We start from the raw sequence: 22394 nt of genomic DNA on the forward strand, positions 1-22394 counted from the left end.
GAAGTTGTTAACGAATACTCAAATAGATAGATTTCTTATCTCACCTGTTTGTATAAATCGTTTATGAGCTCATATTTGTAAAATTACTTTTTACAATTTATAAATGAAATCGAGTGCGAACTTAGTATATTTGGTCTTGCAATAAGTATAAATAATTCATTAAACTATTCACTTTTTATCTTTTTTCTAAATTAAAAAAGTCTTTATCATTTTTTAACTAAATGATATAATTTTTTAATTTAACGAGAGATTCAAACTTTAACATTTTAGTCGATGATATATCTCGTAATAACTTTAACTATGCCCAAATTATACTCTTGCTTTTTTTTCTTTTTTTTTTTTTTTTTACTGTTTTTATAATTAGTTTTTTTTTTTTTTTTTTCTACCATTGTGTTAATACATGGAACGTATTATTATAGCTTCCAAAATTGTTATATATATTTAATATTGTATCTTTAGGTCACATAGCCTAATTTCCTTTAATTAAAACAAATAGCCCCTATATCTCAGTGGTAGAGCGTCAGTCTTGTAAATTGAAGGTCTGTAGTTCAATCGTGCATGGGGGCATTTTTTTTCTTTTTTTCCAAACTGAAGGTCTGTAGTTCGATCCTGCATGGGGGCATTTTTTTTTCTTTTTTTCCAATGGCAGAGTGTTCTTAAAGCTCTGTTTCCAAGAAAAGCAAACAAACTCTACAAAACAAATAGCCCCTATAGCTCAGTGGTAGAGCGTCAGTCTTGTAAACTGAAGGTCTGTAGTTCGATCCTGCATGGGGGCATTTTTTTTCTTTTCAGATAGACGGGATGCAGGATGACCAAGACATCGGTGAGAACGAGCTGTGAAGACTTTCAGAAATCTTATCTAAATCCGAGTCTTTTTAAACGTGTCTACTTATGTTTTGGTATAAAATTTATTTCTTTATCGGTTGTTTATATTGGTTCTGACATAAACTTAATTATAAATATACGTAGATTATGGTTGTTGAATTTCGAACTGGTTTTAAAATATGAAGCGCTTTCGAATCAAGCTTTGTATGTCATGGAGGCAGAAGAAGCATGTTAGCGTTTTTGATTGTCAGGCAAGAGCATGAACAACAGCCTGATATCACTAACACTGAAGTTTCAGAAATATGTGTGTTCAAAATCAAATATATGTTGTTTGTTCAGTTTAAGTATATACATTATTCAAACATCCAAGTGAGGAGAGAGTCTGTGAACATAGAGGAGGTTCCCTTTTTACACTTAACCTTCTGTACACTAAAACCCTATCAACAAAAATCCCTTCCTCAATACCATCAACACTCTGTTAATACACTATAACACATCTCTAACCCATCAACGAACTAGAGGCCATGACGTACCCTATCGCACGATAGAGCTATTTTTCTAGTATTCGAGCCCATGACGATGATCCAGACTCATCCTTTCGTCCTCATAAGGGAGGGAGGGATTCTCTGTCTGGCGTTTAAATTAGATGTGCTACTAATGCCTCGAAAGCTAGAGGTTAGATGAATTCACAGCTAGCAGCCTAATCTATGTCATAGTCTAGAGCGACGGATAAACTTCGTACCGGGAAAAGATGAGTGTCTGCGAGCTGAAGCGAGTGGTTGCCCGTTTAGAGAGCCATGGAACTTTATATCCCAACCTTCAACGTTTTTGGGCACACAAACATCAAAGAGGAATTGGCCGAGGACGCTATGTGCACTGATGCCTGTAGGGCTTGAAAGTGGAGACGTTCTTTCTTTCGGATCGGGTGAGGCGTGGGAATCAGCTGAGCTTGGCAAGAAGAAGTGGTCGCTCGGTCCAACTGCTACTCTTCTAAAACTCTGATTTGAATTAACAGCTGCATTCTGAAGATCACATATCAATTCAGGCATTTCATCATCTTCCACGCCTCTTCTTTCTCCTTTGAATTGCTGGATTTTTTGGGAATAAACAGATGACGCCTTCTCGAGAAATATAGTCACAGCAGCTCTGTACTGAGCTGGGTAGTTCTTGTAGTGACCTGAGATGAAATAGATATCACATATGATTAACAGATATCACTTGGAAAACAGGTTCCTCCTAATATTTGATTGACCCACATAGATCAACTACCCTCCCATCTCCATCAACAGAAAATAAAAGGAAATAACATTTATAGTATCAGAGCTAGACAACGGGCGATGTACCAACGAGGACAATAAGCCACTTAGTGGGGTGGATACTGGACGGTGTGCTAGCGAGGACACTGGGCCCCGAAGGAGGGTGGATTATGAGATTCCACATTGGTTGGAGAGGGAAACGAAGAATTCTTTAGAAGGGATTGGAAATCTCTCCATTGTAGACACAGTTTAAAACCTTGAGGGGAACCCTGAAAGGGAAAGCCCACTTTAGTAGATGCGGTTTAAAAGCCTCGAGGGGAAGTCCGAAAGGGAAAGACCAAAGAGGATAATATTTGTTAGCGGTGGGCTTGGGCTGTTACAAATGGTATCAGAGCCAGACAACGGGCGATGTACCAACGAGGACAGTAGCCACGAAGGGGGGGGGGGGGGATGGATACTGGACAGTGTGCCAGCGAGGACGCTGGGCCCTGAAGGGGGGTGGATTGTGAGATCTTACATCGGTTAGAGAGGGGAACGAAGAATTCTTTAGAAGGGATTGGAAACCTCTCCCTCGTAGACACGGTTTAAAACCTTGAGGGGAAGCCTGAAAGAGAAAGCCCACCCTAGCAAACGCGGTTTAAAAGCCTTGAGGGGAAGTCCGAAAGGGAAAGCCCAAAGAGGACAATATTTGTTAGCGATGGGCTTGGGCTGTTACAAATGGTATAAGAGCCAGACAACGGGCGATGTACCAACGAGGACAGTAAGCCATGAAGGGGGGTGGATTGTGAGATCCCACATCGGTTGGAGAGGGGCACGAAGAATTCTTTAGAAGGGATTGGAAAACTCTCCCTTGTAGACACAGTTCAAAAAACTTGAGGGGAAGCCCACCCTAGCAGACACGGTTTAAAAGCCTTGAGGGGAAGTCTGAAAGGGAAAGTCCAAAGTGGACAATATTTGCTAGCGGTGGGCTTGAGCTGTTATATCACCCGACCCTATTGTTGAGAACAATGAATGACTATTCTCATTAACCGCATCTAACCAACCTAGCAACCATATATTTCGACTTGCATTGAAAGGCGAGCTGCTTGTTGGAGATAAAAGTACACACATACGAAGTTACAGAAACTATGCCTTTGTTCTAAATGAAAGTACTAAAAAGTAGAGTCAGTTTGAGACAAACCCAAATGTGGGGAGCCATTGAATTTTATCAGCTGAACATCAGCCCCCAGTTCTTGAATACTCTTGGTGAAATTACAGATAACTTCATATGGAGCACGATCATCCTTTTCGGAGCACATAATGAGAAACGGAGCACCAATGTTCTGATAAAATCAAGAAAACTTATAAACTCATGAATATGAAACGAAGTTAAGGAAACTAAACATAAACTCGGAAGCTTACAACAGAAGAGCACAGCGTCCGCCAATACTCATCACGCTGTGAATCAAACCTAGTAAGATATAGAGCATCGAGACCAGAAGATACGCCTTTTGCAAGCCAGGAGATAAGTTGAGATGATCCAGGCATTTTCAAAATAGCTGGATGTATGGCGAATCGAGCACCCAAGTCGTTTATAAGCTCGACAGGACTGGAATCGTAGATGTGCCCGGAAACACAAGTTCGGATCATTTGACATTCAGTCTTCACATTAAAAAGAAATGAAAAAACTGTCATTCGCCAGTTCGATTTCAATTTGAATCGATATCACAAGGAAGCTTTTACTACAAGAGAAACTTAGAGAATTTAAAAGAATGGCAAGCTAACCATGTAAAGTGGGCTGCCACATCTTCCCTCGATAATCTGCAGTTCATGTAGTAAATGTATTGACAACGTGATAGTTGCAAGAACATTAGAAATTCAATAAGGATGTACATAGAAAACACAGGAATTGTACGTAATTGAACTAAGCACCTGCAAAACCCTGCACATACAAGCCTTTGATGCACCACTTAGAGCTACAAAAACTATAGGACGCAGCTTCAGCCTTAGCTCCTGTAAAGAATACCAGGACGATCTTACGTGATAATTTGATATTAATCAGAATTCTATCTCATTACAATAGTTTATAATGGCTTTTTGTGTACAGTTTAGTAAGGGTTTCAACACCACAAATGAGTTCATATCTGCCCTGTTAAACTTAAACCCAGATTAAACCACATGATTATAAACTAAAAAAATGTAAAGGAACGAGAAATTTATGAGAAATCATCCGCCACTGACCTCAACAAGCTCATTAATAACAAGAAATGCCAGTGATGTAGCCCTTTCAGGATCAAATCTGAATGAATTGTGGTCAGGAGGAACAGAAGAACACGATTAGAGACGATGAAAACGAGAAATCCTTCAGCCAAATCTTCTTCCAAGAACATACGATTAGAGAACTAAAGTACACAGATGAAGAAACCAAAAAGAATTCAAAATTCTCCTCCTGGGAGACGAAGAAAAAGATGAACATCGATGACCCAAATAACAAAATCGCAAGATGAAGATGAAAAAAGAACTCACATGTTGAGAAAATCGGCATAACAAAGAAGGGAATTCCATCCAAGCGAGGCATAAAGGTTTACAAATTTATCCAAGTGGCGATGCTGAATCGAAACCCAAGCGAATATAACAACAAGACCTCTACTATTCCGGGGCTGATTTCTCGTCCCCCAGTAAACACTTCCACCGCCAACACCCCCACCCAACATCGCGGCGGAGATCAAGCAAAATTGAATTAAGCAATTGAGTTAAAAGGGTGAAGAAGGAGGGGGTGAGGGAATTCAGAGCTCAGAGCGTGTGAGATGGCACGTGGAAGAGGTGCGCTGCAATGGAGGATGGCGTTTGGGAAAACAAAATCGATGGTTCATCAATAATGCGGTGGTGGAGCCGGGAAAATCCACACCTCCTTCTCTCTCCTCCTATTTCTCTCTCTTCTTTTCCTCGTCGGAGTGGGACCCCATTGTCAATGCACATCCTAACGCAGTGGCTCTTCTGCTCTTCCTTTCAAATTCTTTTTGGATAAGTTTTTGTCGCTCGTTCCCTTTCCTTGTGTACGAGTATTCAAACGGCGCCGTATGTCCATATTGGGCCGTAATGGACCATATTGGGCTTTGGGATAAATGGGCCGCATATTGGGCTTGGAGATAAATGGGACGTAATGGACGATATTGGGCTTTTGGATAAACGAGCCGTAATGGACCATACTACGCTTTGGGATAAATGGGCCGTATGGACCGTATGGACCGTATTGGCTTGGGAAAAATGGGCCATAATGGACCATATTGCGCTTTGGGATAAATGGGCCGTAATGGACAATGTTGGGCTTTGGGATAAATGTGTCGTAATGGATCGTATTGGACTTTGGGATAAATGAATGGACCATATTGGGCTTGGGGATAAATAGGCCGTAATGGACCATATTGGGCTTTGGGATAAATGTGCCGTAATGGACGATATTGAGCTTTGGGATAAATGAGCCGTAATGGACCATATTGGGCTTTGGGATAAACGAGCCGTAATGGACCATATTGGGCTTGGTGATAAATGGGCAGTAATGGACCACATTGGGCTTTGGGATAAATGGGCCGTAATGGACAATATTGGGCTTTGGAATAAATGGGCCGTAATGGACCATATTCGGCTTGGGGATAAATAGGCCGTAATGGACCATATTGGGTTTTGGGATAAATGGGCCGTAATGGACAATATTGGGCTTTGGGATAAATGTGCCGTAATTGGACCGTATTGGCCTTTTGGATAAATGGGCCGTAATGGACCATATTGGGCTTTGGGATAAATGGGCCGTAATGTACCATATTGAGCTTTGGGATAAACGGGCCGTAATGGGCCATATTGTGCTTTTGGGATAAATGGGCCGTAAAGAGAAGCAATGGACGAAAAGGAGAGATTGAATTTCCGTAATTTTGGAGTTCGAGGAGGAAAAAATATAAAAATAAAATAAAAAAGAATCCTTGGAAGGGTTTTTGGCGAACCTGAGGCGAAAGCTCTTCAAGTTCTTACTTTCTTCTTCCTCTCTGTTCACAGTTCCATATCAGATTTTTCCAATGGGAAGTAACGCCGCTGCAGTCGAGAAAACGGAGGAGGATCTTCGCAAGGAGATCGATGAGCTTCAACGTCAACAACGGGAGGTCTTTCTTATTCTTCTTCTTCTTCTTCTTCTTCTTCACGTTTTTCTATGTGTTTACTTCTTTCTTTGTTTTGTTTTTTCCTTTCTTTGGATATTTATTGATGCATTGATGTTGTTTCAGATTACTGAACGGCTTCGTGATCCTCGTGGACTCCGGAGGGGAGGATTTCCGGGACCTGGGCCTAGAAACTTCGCCGCTAATGGACCTCGTCGGGGCTTTGTTCGACCTGTAATATAATTTCCTCTTTTATATATATATTTTAAGCGCATTCTATCTCTCTAGTCGTTATGCCTAGTTTTATTTCGTGCAAATGAACTAGTTGGTTTAGATGAAACGATACTTTTGCCTCATGGAGCTTGGTTTTAATTTTAATTGAATCCCTTTGGCAATTTGGGTGAAAAGAGCGAGGAATTCTTTCGTGGTTGATTCTATTGTAAACAATTAACGTATACTGATAATTCGAGTGTTACACTTCAGGCGGAAAGGAACGATGCTGAAGACCAGCCACCTGCTAAGAGGCGGCTATCGTCTGCTGTTGTTAAGGTGAGACTCAGAAGTGGATTTATTTTCTTTGGGTTTCTTGCTGGGGTGTTCTTAACGTTTTTTAATGTCTTAGTCTAATCTCGTTTGTGCAGCAATCTTTCTTAGGTTATGTTGCTAAATTAGGATTTTTATTTGAATAAGCTAGAGAATCTCTAATTGGTGTAATAAAAATAGACTAGTGCTCAAATAAAAGATTGCAAGAGAGTGAATGAAAGGAAATTAAAAGATTACAGGCATGTCAATTGAAACATAAATCTTGAGTAGAATATCTAGCCAAGAGTTTAGAGAGAGCACATTAAGAACAGGCCTTCAAGCGAGCCGAAATGAACTGAGTATGAATTAAACGAGATAACTTAATGAATTTGAAAAATGGGCTTGGTTGGCCTCATATCTTTCTTCAAACCAAGACTTCTATGATGTACATTTGTGTAGTTTAGCAATCACCTTTTTTCTTTATTTTTTTCTTCTTAATTTGATTTTGATTTTTGGTTTTTTGATCTTTTTTTCCTTTTTTTTTTTTTTTTTATTTTTTATAAATATTGGAGCATAGATGGAGGAGGATGGGGAGATTAATGAAGAAGCTGAAGGAAAGGATGCAGTGAAGGATACATCTCTGGAAGAAACGTCTGGAAGTGATGCAGCCTACCAGAACGATGGGAAACAAGATCATTTGCGGCAGAGTAGTTCATTAAGATTGGATGGAAATAAAAGAACAGCTAGGATGGTAATTTCCGTGTATTCTTTTATCTTTTAGTCATCTAACTGATGCTTTGGTTTGACACCGCACACCAGGAGTCTCACATTTCTGTTTAATGTTCTCTATTAGGATTTCGATGTTCCACCTGCAGAGCATGTTCCAAGGATATTGCCTAAGAACGAGGATCCTAGCTTAGTTAGCAGGAACAAGAGAATGCTGGGTCAGCTTTTGGGAACGCTAGAGGTATGCGTAAAACAATTGATTGGGTTAAATTCCTCATGCCTTGCATAATTTTTCCAGCTTCAATTCTCTAATTTTCGCACTTGAGAGAAAAGGGTAGAAAATATGTATATTTCATGTTTCCAATCTTTTTATTAACAATTCTCTTATCTTCGCACTTGGGTTAAATTCGTTAAAGGTATGTGTAAAATAACTGGTTGGCGGGTTGCTTATTTAGGGCATCATATTCACCATTTTGGTGCTTATCCATTTCCTTTGTATAAATCTTCAGAGATTCAGGAAAGAAGACAAGCAACTTTCAGGAACTGAAGCTTTCATGAGAAGAACAGATTCCTTACAAAGAGTGAGTTATTATATATTCTTTTGTAAAATTTAACTTCCCAGTACGTTTGAGGTTGATTTCCCCTTTTGATATTTTTTTAAAGGCTGAGCAAAGAGCACGAGAGGAAAGTGAAAGATTGAGGCAGCAAGAGCGTGAGCAAATTGCAGAGAAACGCAAGAGAGATCTGGTTTGTAATTCAATGAAAGACTAGATTACTTGAACATTTATGAGATTTGAATCTACAATTATTGGTCTTTTGTAACCACTTCTATCTTCCACTTCTTAGATGCTCAGAGCTCGCGTGGCTGCCAAGGCAGAAGAAAAGAAGTTGGAATTACTTTTCCTTCGATGGAGCGAGCACCATAAGAAACTGTGCAATTTTATAAGGTCTGGTTGTGTTTAATTTCATGAAAGCATTTGCTATTATCACTTCCGATATTACCGAGCTACATCATTGATCTAACCTTTCTATTTATGCAGGTTATTTTTAATTTTGGTCCAAAAGTGTCCATATTCACATTTTATTGAGACAAAGATAAGTTTCTGTTCATGAATAGTGTTGAACTAAATTCATGGGTTTTGATTAAAATGATATTAAAGAATGCTGACCTTACCAATGGATGTTTCCTTTTCTGCTGGAACTTAAGTTACATTCGAAGGTTTCTTTTTCCTTATAATAGGACTCCCCTTTTGATTTTGAGGGAACATTTTCACCAATTTTGTATTTTCCAGGACAAAGACAGAACCTTCAATTTATTACTTGCCAAATAAACCATTGGACGACGACGCAACCTCGGCCGAGCAGCGAAGAGAGGAGGTTAGATATTTTCTTGAAAAGGCAATTTTACTTGGATTTCTTTTGCAAGAACCTAATGCTACTTGAATACTCATGTTACTCCCTTCAACCAAATTGAGAGATTTTATTTGATTTTATTGTTTGATTCCAACCATAGTCGAGTCTCGTTTGTTACCGAACTCTTTGGTGGTGGGGAAATTATTTAGCGAGGCTGCCACAGTGTCGCTGGCTGTTTCTTTTTACCGTTGGATTACGAGAGAAAAATATCTTGAATTTAAATCCAGTGATTATCATGATCGAATAAATGTTTTAATCTACATTCTATGATTATTATGAGAACTAAATCATCTTGTGGGTGGGGGGTTTCTTGTTGATTGTTCCATTGGGAATACACATCGTCGATAACGTTAGCGTTTACTGGGTTCACATTTTTTTATCACAAAAATGCATTTCAGGCTTTTATGGAGTGGAAAGCCTCCAGAATGGAGGAGCTATCTGAGTATCAGAAACAGATAGGAGAACAGTATATTGCTAATGTTGAGAAGGACTTGGAGAGGTGGCAAAATGCAAGGAGAGCAAGAAAAGGAAACAACGACGTATCGAATTTGCAGGAAACAATGGACAAAGAATTGGACACCCATAGACTTGAGCATGGTCCAAAGAAAAGGAACATCCCTGGTGGTAGCAACAACGAGGACGAAGATGATGTGGAAGATATTAACGTTGGGGAGGACGACATGATAGACGACGTACTCGGTGTCGAAGATAATGGGCGCAGGGGCGAGGAAACAGCAAAACCCGAAGCTGATGCTGATGTTGCTAGTCCGAAAGCTGCTGATAATACTGTGGAGTAGAAGTAAGTAGTACCTATTTGATTTCATGCAGTAGTCCTTACTTTGTTTGTGTTTGTTTGTATCTGCCATGATTTGTCTTAATAGTTTTGTTCTTCTTGCCTTTTAAATTATTGTTTGTGTTTCTAAATCTTACCAATGGACTCCACACACTCTTTCATTCTACTTTTTTCACACCCTTTATAGAATTGTTAGGATGCTCAGTCACCATGTTATCTCAAACCATGACTTGAATAATATTATTAGTCCTCTCTACCTCCTCTCTCCGTCTTTGCGTCTTCGCTCTCCAATATGAAGTACTGCTCTATATCTCTTCTCTTTGTTAGGAATTACGACTCTCCACAATGGTATGATATTGTATCTCTTCTCTTTGTTAGGAATTACGACTCTCCATAATGGTATGATATTGTATCTCTTCTCTTTGTTAGGAATTACGACTCTCCACAATGGTATGATATTGTATCTCTTCTCTTTGTTAGGAATTACGACTCTCCACAATGGTATGATATTGTCCACTTTGAACATAAGCTCTTATGGCTTTGCTTTGGGCTTCTCCAAAAGGGACCTCGTACTAATGGAGATACTATTCCTCACTTATAAACCTATGATTTTCCACTAATCACTCCCAATAATAATCCTCAACAATCCTCCCCTCGAACAAAGTACACTATAAGCCTCCCCTGAGGCTTATGGAGCTCTCGAATAGCCTTCCCTTAATCAAGGCTTGACTCGTTTCTCTGAAGCCCTCGAATAAAGTACACCCTTTGTTCGACACGTCAATCACTTTTGAGTCTTACAATTCTTTGTTCGATATTTGAGGATTCTATTGACATGGTTAAGTTTAGGGCATGACTCTGATACCATTCTACCCTACAATGGTATGATATTGTCCACTTTGAACATAAGCTCTCATGGTCTTGCTTTGGGCTTCTCCAAAAGGCTTCATACTAGGGGAGATAATATTCCTTACTTATAAACTATAAATCCATGATCTTCCACTAAATTAACCAACGGTGATGGCGACTGCGATGCCGACTTCTGCATCGTTATCGGTCAATATTCGGTTGTCGTTAACCGCAGTGAATCCGAACAAAGTCGGAATCAAGTAGGGTGATTGGAAGTTTATAGTGATGTACCGCGGGATTCCGTTAGGGAAAGCGGTAGTTCCTGGGTTTTACCAAGAGGCGCACAGTCGGAGATAGGTTGAGGCGACGATTGCCGATCTCCGACTGCCGTGGATCGAGTGAATTTTCTTCAAGCCGACGCCGCCGATCTGATCAGAGACGCTTCGTTGGCGCCAGGATTCGCGTCCTGGACTTCGATTCTACCGGGGCATCCAGGTCCGTTCCCTTCACTTCCTGCCCACTTCTTGTCCGGTTTAGTTTAAAAAAATATTAAAATATATTTTTTTTGTAAGTAGAGTATTTAGAACAAAAAGTAAAATAAAAATCATTTTATGGTTTTTTTAAGTTTAAGAAATTAGAGATATATTTAAATTTTGAGTTTTAGAAATTACATTAAATATTATGTTATCAGTCTTATATTAAAATATAAATTATCTATTAAGAAATTCTTTTAAATGATATATACTGAGAATTTAATTCCCATAAGATTAAATAATGTTTTATAGGGATAAAAATTGAAAAAAATATCATCAAATAAAGTATTGAATTTATAAATACATTTAATCAATATTAAATTATTAGAAAAAAATTAAAAGTAGGAAGTAAAAGCATAGGGAAACGGCGGCGTTTAACTGGGTTTAATAGACCCATCATTTGTTGTCCCTATTGATGTAGCTCATATAATAATATTTTGGTTTTTAATTTTTTTAATATAAAGTAGTGGGTTTAGTTAATAACAAAGAATAAGTATAATTGGGTTATTATTTATTTAGTTTTTGTAATTACTATTATTATAAATTTAAAAAAGAAATAGATGTGATGGAATTATGAGGGAAAAAAGGAAAAAAGAGAAGAGGGCCATCTTCTGATCAGTTCACATGATGGAAGAAGTGGTTCAAAAGCAATGCTCTACTCAACCACTTCTTCCATCATTACAAACAAAATGAATTTAGAGATTCGGAAAATTTTGTTCTTTTGTATTTGGGAAGGGTAAAAAGGGCTTTTCACTTCATTAGAGAGAGAGAGAGAAGGGTAAAAAGCGCTTTTCATTTCATTAGGGGGAGAGAGAGAGAGAGAGAGAAGGGTAAAAAGCGCTTTTCATTTCATTAGGGGGAGAGAGAGAGAGAGAGAGAGAAGGGTAAAAATGGAGTTTCACTTCATTAGAGAGAGAGAGAGAAGGGTGAAAAGGGCTTTTCATTTCATTAGTGAGAGAGAGAGAGAAGGGTGAAAAGAGCTTTCCAGTTCATTAGGGACAGAGAGAGAGAGAGATAGGGGTAAAAAGGAATTTTCACGTCATTAGAGAGAGAGAGAGAAGGGTAAAAAGAGCTTTTCATTTCATTAGGGAGGGAGAGAGAGAAGGGTAAAAAGGAATTTTCACTTCATTAGAGAGAGAGAGAGAGAAGGGTAAAAAGGGCTTTCATTTCATTAGGGAGAGAGAGAGAGAGAAGGGTAAAAAGGAATTTTCACTTCATTAGGGAGAGAGAGAGAGAGAGGGGTAAAAAGGAATTTTCACTTCATTAGAGAGAGAGAGAGAAGGGTAAAAAGGGCTTTTCATTTCATTAGGGAGAGAGAGAGAGAGAGAGAGAGAGAAGGGTAAAAAGGGATTTTCATTTCATTAGAGAGAGAGAGAAGGGTAAAAAGGGCTTTTCATTTCATTAGGGAGAGAGAGAGAGAGAGAGAGAGAGAGAGAGAGAAGGGTAAAAAGGACTTTTCACTTCATTCTAGAAGTAGCAGATGAAGTTTTACATCAATACCATCAATGACTATTTCACTAACCTAACCATCAAATGACAAACAAACTAAGTGAGTGAAATCCAAAAGTAGCATAAAAGGTAAGGTTAGGGAGCTCTTACTTTTGTTCTCCTCATCATATGCATAACCTTTTCATACATTTTCTTTATTCACAAGCCAATTTGGTATCAAAGCTACTCAAGCATATTGCAAAAGCCTGAAAAGCAGACAGCGGATATCGATAATCCATCGTGAACATGTCTTTCCCGACCTTCCCGAACTGAAGAATGATCTTGTCGTGCTCCGGTGGCCCTGGTTGCGACGGGGTTGGAGCGCCAGCACCTGGTTGTATTGCTGCAATCAACTGAAAATTCTTAACCGACGCAACCGTTACCCGCCCACGAAAGTTCAGACACCAACATTGTAGCTGCTCGTGCCATCTCGGTGGCTTGTTTTTTAGTACCAAAGGTCTCATCTTTCCCTCCTCGTCGCCATCCAATGCTGCCCGCCCAATTTCGGAGAATCTAGCACTACTAAACTCCATGGAATGATCCAAGGCTTTTGAGAATGACGCACTCCGAAACGAATCGTCGAGAGAGTTCGGAGGGAGGAGCTCAGGTCGGCCTGGAACAACGCCCCCTGCATCGAGGGAAGACACTGGTATCGAATGCATTATACAGTGCATTCTCCGGGGTCCCCGTGTGCCTAAGACGTTTAGTTCATAACTTATATGAGCTATGTTGTAACTCCCAGTCGGGACTTTCGGTGACACTTTTTTCGAATAGAATCTTCGGCTAGTTTTCCCCGGAAGAGGGAGCGGGGCAGCGGTGTATGGAGGTTGAGTATCATAGACAATGAATTTCGTTCCAAGAAAATTCGACCTGGATATAAACACAAAACTTGAATCAGGAAAGACATAAGCAGAAGATATATTTCTTCAAGGCTGTTCGTGCAAGTGTTATCTCACCTCAGCTTTCCGATGTACGAGCTACTCGATCTTGAAATGTTTTCTGCATCCATCGAGATAATATACTCCGTGCTAGTCGTTCTTCGTGTACGCTTAGCAGAGAGAAGAAACTTCCCATTTTCAACCAGAAGAGCTGAACGATTCGAGTACCAGAGATTATAAACAGATTCAGATGTTCAACAATGAGGTGAAGCAGATAAGCATAATTCCATACCAGGGCTAAGACACAAGTAGAGATGGTATGTTAGGTTCGATTTGTCCCTCTTAATGAAGCATTGTACGGATCCATCGCGCGGTCCGGGCTAAATTCAAGAACAAAAAGAACGAACAATGAGTCGTAATCTCTAACATTTGATCCTACAAATACCGAAAATCATACCTGCTTCAGTGACACAGGAAACGTAAGCTTCCCACAAACTTCCGGGCCTTTAACGATCTCCATACACATAATTCTCCAAGAACGACACACCGCAGCACAGGCCACGACGTTCTTTCGTGAAGGCCATGTACATTCACTCTCTTCAAGTCTTCGAACGACATCATACAACAGCTCGGGTGGAAGATTAGCCCAGCAGCCATTCTGAACAACAGGAGGCTGATCATGAACATCATTTAACGACGACGCATTCGACTTCCCTCTATGATGACCACTCAACTTGACCTCGAAACCTCGTCTAGATAAGCTCCCAATGCTATCCCTAACATCACGAACAATGCTTCGAAACGACATCCTACACGAAAATGATATCAAATCTCGACGTCCCTTCGATTATATATCAATTGTCATGTGCTTATGGCTGCCAAAGGTTACAAAGAGCTTCAGAATCTTGTAAATTAAGGCCAAAAGTTAAAGAAAAAGAGATAAATATTGTGAAAAAGCTGCTTTATGATGCATCATAAAGTCTAATCTGGCTCAAACTGGCTCTTTATTCTAGCACAATAAGAACATTTGAAACTACATAGATCCAGAACAAGAAAGAATCTGAACCTTTCTGAATCCATCAATATTATGCAGAAATTGCACAAATTATGAACAGAATCAACAAAAACTAGGTCAAAATTTTGCATCCGGACAGAAAAAAACTGGTACGAATTAAGAACACCAAAGAAACACGAACCTGTAAACGATGATTTAAGGTCGATCAGGCAGGTGAAATCGGATCAAGCTCTTGAACTAAGAACAGAGGACTGAAGATCTGGCAGTAAAAGAAGGGATGAGGAACAGAGAAACCTGAACGAGTTTTTTTCTCGGGAAAATCACAACATTTTCCCGGAAAATCAGTGTGAAAATGATAGAAAAGTGAGAGATGGAGGAAGAAAAGGAGAAATCTAAAGCGAAAAACTATGAAGTTTTTGGCGAAGTATCAGAGAAAATCAAGATATTGGTATGAACACTGAAATCCCAGAAATGGAAATCAAAGCTTTGGATCAGTCGTCTCAAAAAAGTCTCTCTCTCTCCTCTTTCTCTCTCTAGGGCGTACCCCAAAGGGTCATTGAATTTAGCTAACGATGAAGAACCAAAGAAGAACAGCTACAGTGATTCCATTTTCCACCAATTTTCAAGTAATTTCCTTTGCAAATTTCACCATAAATATTTTATTTATTTATTTATTTATTTATTTATTTATTTATTTATTTATTTATTTATTTATTTATTTATTTTCTGGGCGATAATTCCCACTAACAGTTCATGACCGAAATGGGCATTTGACTTTCCCCGTGCATTGTCTGATTAGAAGAAAAAAAAGGTCTTTGGGGAGTTTTGATTCAATGCGGCCGTTCCTATTGTACCACTCAATTTAGTCAACTATACTTTCCTTTACTTTCTCTCTCTCCCTTCTGATCTTATTCCTTTATCCTTTTTCTTTTCATGAACTACCAAATAATTTATTTGTCTTTTTTTTTTTTTTTTTTATTTAATGTATTTTCTTTTAATAATTTAATGTCTTAAAATGGCAAGTAATAAAGTCAATCTCATCATTTTTTTTTATTATTCGGATGTACAATGCTTCAGTGTTCGGGATATAAAATTCAAATTTGATACTTGATAATCTCGACATTCATATGATCACGTTGCTGACTCTCACTTTTAGAAATAAAAGACTATCCTCACAGACCAACACGTAAAACACACATAATTTTGGTGTTAAAAAGTCAACCTTATTGATATAGGTAGTAACTTCACTTGGTTTGACTAGATCGAAATTGGAATAGAGAGTACTATTTGACTTACACAATAGGGTTATGAAAATCCACGAGAAGCAACTGCCCGTATTATCTTGGCCAATAGCCGTATTGCCCGATACTGTATTTGAAGCAATTCGAATTCCTTATGATATGCAACTAAAACAAGTTCTTGCGAATGGGAAAAGCCCCGCGATCGTATTTCTCCCGAGATTAAAGAAATGATGGGCAATCTGTCTTTTCAGAGCTATCGTCCCACTAAAAAAATACTTTCTTTCCTATTCTTTACCCGGACCCTGCGATTAAGAAAGATGTTCACTTCTCCCGATCCCAGAGTAGAGTAATAATAATGTTGTACATTACCTACATTAGAATCAAAACATATGAGCTGCATATAACATTATACGCCATGTCATTATGTAGCATTTATGATGACCCAACTATGATTTTGGATCAAACGGTTAGCCACAGTGACCTATGTTTCACGTGTCTCTCTACCTTCTCGAATTCTACTAAGTGACCAAAGATCGACCTAAAAACCACGCATGGATGAATACGTTGAAGTGACCAAATGCCTTTTTTATAAGTTTTTGTCCCCAAAAAAAGAAAATAATAATAATAAAAGGCTATTTCCATTCATTACCCTAAAATAAAACGGGTCGGATTTCGAGATTTCGGGTCGGGTCATATTGTGACCCGTTATTAGAGTTTGACTTTGACCAATAATAATGGTGCAGCCACGCTAATACTTCGACTAGTCAGAGGAAATGATGAAACTTCCGGGGGACCTCAATTATTATTATTATTTATTACTGTTTTCATCATTATTCTTATTTAATGAAACATTCAACAACAAAAAAAAAAAACACATTATTTTTAGGTTTCATTCTTTATTTTTATTTTTTATTTATTTAATACTTAAATTTAAAAATATATTTATATAATAAGCAAATTTTTAATTTTTTATGTAATAAATTTGTGAATTTTAAATAGAATTGCTAAGTTTTTAATTTTATACTAAAAAAAAATTATTCCATTGTTTAATTCTAAATATTAGATATGTAATTCTAGGGGAGTCTAATTGTGTTTATTTTGCAATGTTGTTCTAAGCTAAGCACGATTATGGTATGATACTATATTAATAGAATTCTCACGTTAGTAGAGTGATGAGAGCTCCATAGAGGTATTGAGCCGAACAAAAAATGTATTTTATTGAGAGCTCTATCGAGGTATGGAGCTTCAATTAAGGAGAAACGGGATTCTATTATTTTGATTTCTAGTTTGGATTTTGAATGGGTTTTGCTCTTTCACAATGAAAATGGAAGACCCGAAACTACAAGCATTACCGTTCTCAATCAATTTTTGAATTGTTAATAAATTAAATGTTCCATAGGCACCCAAATTTACTTTCCCATATTGTCTATTGTTTTTCTTTTGTCGCCGCCGCCACTGCCACCGCCGGTGACGGTGTCTCTTCGGTGGCTTTTGTGAGTTCTGCTGCTACCTTGACGGTGGCTTTTTGGGGCTCTACCACCGCTGCCTCGACGGTGGCCTTTTGTGGCGCTATGGCCGCTGCCTCGACGGCGGCCTTTTGGGGAGCTACTGCCGCTGCCTCGACCACTACCGGCGCGGCCTCGACGGCTGCCTTCTGGGGCACTACCGGCGCGGCCTCGACGGCTGCCTTCTGGGGCACTACCGGCGCTGCCTCGACGGCGGCCTTTTGTGGCGCTACCGCCGCTGCCTCGACGGCGGCCTTTTGGGGCACTACCGGCGCGGCCTCGACGGCGGCCTTCTGGGGCACTACCGGCGCGGCCTCGACGGCGGCCTTCTGGGGCCCTACCGGCGCGGCCTCGACGGCGGCCATTTGTGGCGCTACCGGCGCTGCCTCGACGGCGGCCATTTGTGGCGCTACCGGCGCTGCCTCGACGGCGGCCTTTTGTGGCGCTACCGCCGCTGCCCCGACGGCGGCCTTTTGTGGCGCTACCGCCGCTGCCTCGACGGCGGCCTTTTGTGGCGCTACTGGCGCGGCCTCGACGGCTGCCTTTTGTGGCGCTACTGGCGCGGCCTCGACGGCTGCCTTATGGGGGACTACCGGCGCGGCCTCGACGGCGGCCTTCTGGGGCACTACCGGCGCTACCTCGACGGCGGCCTTTTGGGGCACTACCGGCGCTACCTCGACGGCGGCCTTTTGGGGCACTACCGGCGCTACCTCGACGGCGGCCTTTTCGGGCACTACCGGCGCTGGCTCAACGGCGGCCTTTTCGGGCACTACCGGCGCTACCTCGACGGCGGCCTTTTGGGGCAGTACCGGCGCTGACTCGACGGCGGCTTTTTGTGGCTCTACCGGCGCTGCCTCGACAGCGGCTTTCTGGGGTTCTACAGCCACCTGGACAGTGTCTTTCTCGGAGAGCGCCACTTCCTCGACAGTAGCTTTATGGGGTTCAGCCGCCGCCATTGCAACAGCAACTAGATGCGGTGCATCATCGACCACATTTACTTCATCATTGGGCTCATCATTTTGGGCCTTAATTGGAACTTGAACTTCCTTCTTAACCTCAGCTGCCTCATTCTCGGCTTCACTCTAGAAACAAAATAAAAAACGAATTAAAAAATTAAAAAAATTACAGTTAAAAAACACAAAGAGTAACTAAATTACCTGAAGGAGCAAAGAGGCAAGCGAAATGGGTACCTCCTGAATGTTCTTCTCATAAACTTGATCACATTCAACCTTCACTTCCTTCTCCTCAATAGTCACCTCCGCCAGTATGGTCTCCTTGACAACAGGGAGGGGCAGGGGGGTGTCTTCTTTCTCGTAGGTCTTCGGCTTGCTAGCGCAGCCACCCATGTCAACACTGTCAATGTCGAGAAAGAAGGTAAAAAAATGGAGGAGACAGGAAGAGGGTTCAAGATGTTCGAGGCAGTTGAAGGTAAATGAGGATGAAAATGGGGTAATTATATTGCCCTAAATGGTAAATTATTCACTGGCTAACCATAAGTTTAGGCATTCAACAACAACAAATTAACCCCACTTTTACCCATTCAAAACATTATCATTTACTAAAATTACTCTTTTTTTTTTTTTTTTTTTTTTTTGTCATAATTATATTATTTTAAACATTTTCTTCTTTAAAAATATTATTTTTAAAAAATAATTAACATTGAGGTAGTTATTATATTAATTTAAAAATAAATGTAAAATTAATTAATCTTTTAATTTTAATTTAAAATTTAGTTTCTTATAAAAATTATATATTATATATATATATATTTTTTTACTATTAATAGACAAAGTATAATTTAGACCTTTTTAATTTGTAATTTAATTTGGCTCCAAAAGGGCTTTTTGACCCGACCCGAACAATTGCACCGAATCCGTTTGAACCGGCCCGCGAAGCTTCTTGAACCGGGAAAGTGGGGGATTTGTGATATTGCAGTTTCTCAGCTCCGGAACTAAACCTAATCAGAGTTGCTAGTTTTCTCCCAGATTCGTGTTTCAGCTCCAAGGTATGAATTTGGAGTCGAGAGGCTTTCGCCGTTTTTAAATTTTGTTTGTTTTTGAGCTTTATATAATTATTGTTCTCTGTTTCTCTTTTCTGTTTTTGTTTTTTTGTTTATGATCAGATCCGTGTTTAGTTTTCCTCCATTTGTCGATCGTTTGTTTTGGCATTTATGGGGGCTTTTGATTTCTTCTATCGATTTGATTTGTTTCCTTTGAAGTTTTCTTAGAGATCGATGGAGGTTTTTTGTTTTTCTATGTGCGATTATATTATGTCGTTTGTTCTGCCTCTCAGTAGTTGGTTTTCTAGGGGAATTTGTTATGTTTGATTATATGATCTGAATTTTGTTGTTTTTGATACACATTCAAGTCTCCAATTTTGAAATGGTGTTTCCGTTTCTCTTGTTATGGAATCAAGATTAACGAGTACCATTTGATTTGTGGGTACAAATCATTGGGCTGAAATCAATTGCTTTTCCTTTGGTGAAATTGACGAGACTTTCTGATAGTAGTACCTTCCATTCTGAATGTTTCACATCTGAACCTGAAATCTAATCTTACGTACACAATGATACTCTTAGAAGATGGAGTTTAGCTCGAGGCTGGTCAATTTAAATTCTTAATGGATCTTTTGTATGCCTTTCCTCAAAAGAATGCTTGAGATAAAGGCATGGACATTTTGAATTTGTGGAATGAAGTTCATGGTTTTTGGTGTCAGCATTTATGTGCAAACTAAAATTTAGTTTTAATGTTTTTCAGGTTTTCTTGCCTACTCTTTTGCTCCAAGTCAGTACTATTTATTAGCAATGTAAGTAGCTTTATTGTTATTATTATTATTATTTAGGATTCAGCTTCACCATAAATTATACACTATTTTTTGACCATTTTATTTCTTACACGATGAACTTTTTGATTGTCTGCTATGTACTTTAGATTTGTATCCCTGTAGTCAAGTGCTGTTTTGTTACCGTTTATTGCCTTATTTGGCATTCAGAAATTTCTAAGCACTCTCGTTTTTCCCTCGAAAGTAGCCCATCGTGGTGGGAAGAGTTATTAGGGTGGACTGTGGTGCACATACCTGGACAAATGTTTCTTTGAATCTTGATTTTTGGAGCAATCACCATGACAAGTATCATCTCCCTGCTGCTGAAATGAAATCATGAAATATAGAAGTGCTGTGATTTTTGCATATTTTGGGAAGAATTAGTTTGCTGTAGATTTAGTTTCAATGTAAATCAGACATTTAGCAGATGTAAGGTTTTTGGAGATTTGTAAGGTTTAATAATCAGTAGGATAGTTATATTCTCAAATACCAATGATTAAAGTATGCTGGAGTGGAAATTGAGATCTTCATATGGTTGGAACTTGGAAGCTACTTTTACATGCATTTCTTTTCCATACTCTGTCTTTTGTGTTTCATTGTGTTGAAGATTATTTGTATTGATATCTACGTTTCTTTGTTTCCTCGTATGTAGGGCGGATGAAGAACCTGTTGATCAGAAAAGGTATCTTGAAGAAGCTTGCAAGCCCAAGTGTGTGAAACCACTACTTGAATATCAGGTACAGGGTGTTAAGTAGAGAAGGATTTAAAAAATAAAACAAAGACAAGCCACTCAAATGCTAAGTAGTAGCACTATTTAAATTCTCTTTTTATTGGTCGTAACAACATTATATTTCATAAGTTCTCTTTTGATTATGCGTCTTATTTTTGCCGTTGAAGGTAATAGTAAGAAAGTTGTTAGTGCACCCTTTTTCATTCTTTTGGATGGAAGTCACTTTTCGCTTAACGAGCTTACTTTCGGTTTCCTTTTGCTGGTTCTTTTTGTATGCTCTTGTATATACTTTCATTAAGAAGCCCTGTTTCTCATCCAGAGGTGTTAGGGCGCTTGCCCTTGGCAATTATGGTGAAAGATCCTTGGCTATCGTGCTAATCATTTAGGTCACGGAGGCAACATTAGCCTTCCTCAACAAATTGTCTTTTACGAAATGTAGCTCCTTTGTTCTGTGAATTCAACTCAATATTGATGGCAAATTGAGATATGTTTTTCCTCGAACTTGAGACAACTCACGTTTCACTGATTCTAGTTGATATCATGCTTTGGGGTTCACGTTGATTTGGTCACTTGTCGTCCTTTTATTGTGGTGTTGATGAATCTCAACCAGTCATCAAGTTTTATGCAATCTCTTATATCTATGGGTGTCAGCTGGTGATTGATTGACATATAGGAACAAAAAGGGTCTTAATTTTTTAGTTTGTTTATCACGTCTGAGCAGATTCAAATTAAGGTAAAATGATGGTTATTGTCTTTCGATGTCATAGGCGTGCGTGAAGAGAATCCAAGGGGACGAGAGTGGTCATAAGCATTGCACTGGACAATATTTTGATTACTGGTCTTGCATCGACAAATGTGTAAGTAACTTTCAGTTTTTATAGAAATTAGATTACAGAATCAAACGAGCTCGTGCTCGAGCCTTGAACTAACTTCAAAGATGCTGTTCTTGCAGGTTGCACCAAAACTATTTACGAAACTGAAGTAATGGACAATTGTTAGGGATGTGGGGATCCTTTCCTTTTGTGCTTGATTTTTTATGCAACCTGTTTTTGTGGACTTGGTTTTTGCATCTACAAAAAATGCCAAGGGCTGTGCAATTTTATAAAAATTATGAAGACCTTTAACCATGGTCAATAAGAAAGGATGTTGGATTCACGTTTTGAGCTTGTGAAAACTTCTTCCTTTAATGCTATGATTGCTTTATATCAACATTAGTGATCTAAACCAGTTAGTTTTAGAATTTGCTGTTACTCGGTTTGTCTAATGGCTGTGCATTTTGAGAATAATTTGCCCATTGAGGTTCAGTTTGGGACAAGTAAATTGTCACTTTTTGATCCAATGCCTGCTTTCTAGTTTACACAGGCTGCTGTGGATTGGTAGGTAGATGATGATGAAGCTGTAAGGTAAATTATAAATTTAGTCTCGAAACTTTAAAATTTTTGTCGATTTAGTGTCTGAACTTATTGGCCTTTTAACTTTGATTGACAAAATTATAAGTTTAAGGTTTTATTTGATGTACTTGTCACCATTAATTCGACCGAACTCCTGAACCTTGGTACCAAGATTGTTTGGCAGACATGGTCCAAGTCCAATATTAATGATACTATAATTAGAATAATATAAAATACAAGGTTAGGAAGTTGAAAAGTTGTTGTTTCAACCAATCTAGAACAATG

General features: G+C 39.2%; 5 protein-coding genes and 2 non-coding genes across 9 annotated transcripts; 4 read left to right on the forward strand and 3 right to left on the reverse strand.

The window, feature by feature from the left end:
• The first annotated feature begins 495 nt into the window (after positions 1-495).
• Positions 496-622, forward strand: TRNAT-UGU (transfer RNA threonine (anticodon UGU)). The gene is made up of 2 exons: positions 496-531; positions 587-622. It is a non-coding gene; the product is annotated as a tRNA-Thr (tRNA).
• An 82-nt stretch (positions 623-704) lies between these two features.
• TRNAT-UGU (transfer RNA threonine (anticodon UGU)) lies at positions 705-776 on the forward strand. The gene has a single exon. It is a non-coding gene; the product is annotated as a tRNA-Thr (tRNA).
• A 341-nt stretch (positions 777-1117) lies between these two features.
• Positions 1118-5035, reverse strand: LOC111810170 (peptide methionine sulfoxide reductase (Protein of unknown function DUF829, transmembrane 53)). The gene is made up of 7 exons (XM_023696770.2): positions 4587-5035; positions 4302-4359; positions 3993-4073; positions 3846-3881; positions 3483-3722; positions 3262-3403; positions 1118-2002 (listed from the first exon to the last, which is right to left on the reverse strand). The coding sequence occupies exons 1-7, from the start codon at positions 4772-4774 to the stop codon at positions 1536-1538; spliced, it is 1212 nt and encodes a 403-aa protein (XP_023552538.1). The 5' UTR covers positions 4775-5035; the 3' UTR covers positions 1118-1535.
• Positions 5036-6029: 994 nt separating this feature from the next.
• LOC111810379 (protein-protein interaction regulator family protein) lies at positions 6030-9918 on the forward strand. Its single transcript, XM_087117445.1, has 10 exons — positions 6030-6214; positions 6335-6442; positions 6692-6757; positions 7308-7481; positions 7584-7697; positions 7966-8037; positions 8120-8203; positions 8303-8403; positions 8749-8833; positions 9268-9918. Exons 1-10 carry the CDS (start codon positions 6131-6133, stop codon positions 9664-9666), a joined length of 1287 nt encoding a protein of 428 aa, XP_086973571.1. The 5' UTR covers positions 6030-6130; the 3' UTR covers positions 9667-9918.
• Positions 9919-12483: 2565 nt separating this feature from the next.
• LOC111810171 (tubby-like F-box protein 8) lies at positions 12484-15037 on the reverse strand. 2 transcript variants are annotated; one of them, XM_023696772.2, is made up of 5 exons: positions 14604-15037; positions 13865-14216; positions 13700-13787; positions 13486-13618; positions 12484-13399 (listed from the first exon to the last, which is right to left on the reverse strand). In XM_023696772.2, the coding sequence occupies exons 2-5, from the start codon at positions 14213-14215 to the stop codon at positions 12685-12687; spliced, it is 1287 nt and encodes a 428-aa protein (XP_023552540.1). In that variant the 5' UTR covers position 14216; positions 14604-15037; the 3' UTR covers positions 12484-12684. The 2 variants fall into 2 exon arrangements, with proteins under 2 accessions (XP_023552540.1, XP_023552539.1); XM_023696771.2 differs by having other exon boundaries at positions 13865-14282; positions 14604-15036.
• Positions 15038-16855: 1818 nt separating this feature from the next.
• LOC147789383 (uncharacterized) lies at positions 16856-18613 on the reverse strand. Of its 2 annotated transcripts, none has more exons than XM_087117326.1 (2): positions 18359-18613; positions 16856-18250 (listed from the first exon to the last, which is right to left on the reverse strand). In XM_087117326.1, exons 1-2 carry the CDS (start codon positions 18512-18514, stop codon positions 17090-17092), a joined length of 1317 nt encoding a protein of 438 aa, XP_086973452.1. In that variant the 5' UTR covers positions 18515-18613; the 3' UTR covers positions 16856-17089. The 2 variants fall into 2 exon arrangements, with proteins under 2 accessions (XP_086973452.1, XP_086973451.1); XM_087117325.1 differs by having other exon boundaries at positions 18326-18612.
• A 413-nt stretch (positions 18614-19026) lies between these two features.
• LOC111809791 (Ubiquinol-cytochrome C reductase hinge protein) lies at positions 19027-21873 on the forward strand. Its single transcript, XM_023696218.2, has 5 exons — positions 19027-19173; positions 19925-19973; positions 20641-20725; positions 21486-21575; positions 21671-21873. Coding segments are annotated over exons 2-5 (210 nt in total). The 5' UTR covers positions 19027-19173; positions 19925-19971; the 3' UTR covers positions 21704-21873.
• Positions 21874-22394: the final 521 nt, after the last annotated feature.

Source organism: Cucurbita pepo, chromosome 14, assembly GCF_057944985.1.
Source record: "Cucurbita pepo subsp. pepo isolate OVF chromosome 14, ASM5794498v1, whole genome shotgun sequence".
Taxonomy (NCBI): domain Eukaryota; kingdom Viridiplantae; phylum Streptophyta; class Magnoliopsida; order Cucurbitales; family Cucurbitaceae; genus Cucurbita; species Cucurbita pepo.

Bases quoted from the DNA above. Each gene is read 5' to 3' on its own strand.
- LOC111810170 (XM_023696770.2), bottom strand. From the start codon at position 4,774: ATGTTGGGTGGGGGTGTTGGCGGTGGAAGTGTTTACTGGGGGACGAGA. The intron at 3,882-3,992 runs GTGCTTAGTTCA...CATGAACTGCAG, and splicing joins GTATGTGCAGGGTTTTGCAG to ATTATCGAGGGAAGATGTGG. The intron at 3,723-3,845 runs GTTAGCTTGCCA...TTTAATGTGAAG, and splicing joins GTGGCAGCCCACTTTACATG to ACTGAATGTCAAATGATCCG.
- LOC111810379 (XM_087117445.1), top strand. From the start codon at position 6,131: ATGGGAAGTAACGCCGCTGCAGTCGAGAAAACGGAGGAGGATCTTCGC. The intron at 7,698-7,965 runs GTATGCGTAAAA...ATAAATCTTCAG, and splicing joins AGCTTTTGGGAACGCTAGAG to AGATTCAGGAAAGAAGACAA. The intron at 8,834-9,267 runs GTTAGATATTTT...AATGCATTTCAG, and splicing joins CCGAGCAGCGAAGAGAGGAG to GCTTTTATGGAGTGGAAAGC.
- LOC111810171 (XM_023696772.2), bottom strand. From the start codon at position 14,215: ATGTCGTTTCGAAGCATTGTTCGTGATGTTAGGGATAGCATTGGGAGC. The intron at 13,619-13,699 runs GTATGGAATTAT...CGAATCGTTCAG, and splicing joins CTACTTGTGTCTTAGCCCTG to CTCTTCTGGTTGAAAATGGG. The intron at 13,400-13,485 runs GTGAGATAACAC...GTTTATATCCAG, and splicing joins TCGTACATCGGAAAGCTGAG to GTCGAATTTTCTTGGAACGA.
- LOC147789383 (XM_087117325.1), bottom strand. From the start codon at position 18,514: ATGGGTGGCTGCGCTAGCAAGCCGAAGACCTACGAGAAAGAAGACACC. The intron at 18,251-18,325 runs GTAATTTAGTTA...TTTTGTTTCTAG, and splicing joins TTGCCTCTTTGCTCCTTCAG to AGTGAAGCCGAGAATGAGGC.
- LOC111809791 (XM_023696218.2), top strand. The intron at 20,726-21,485 runs GTACAGGGTGTT...TCGATGTCATAG, and splicing joins AACCACTACTTGAATATCAG to GCGTGCGTGAAGAGAATCCA. The intron at 21,576-21,670 runs GTAAGTAACTTT...CTGTTCTTGCAG, and splicing joins GGTCTTGCATCGACAAATGT to GTTGCACCAAAACTATTTAC.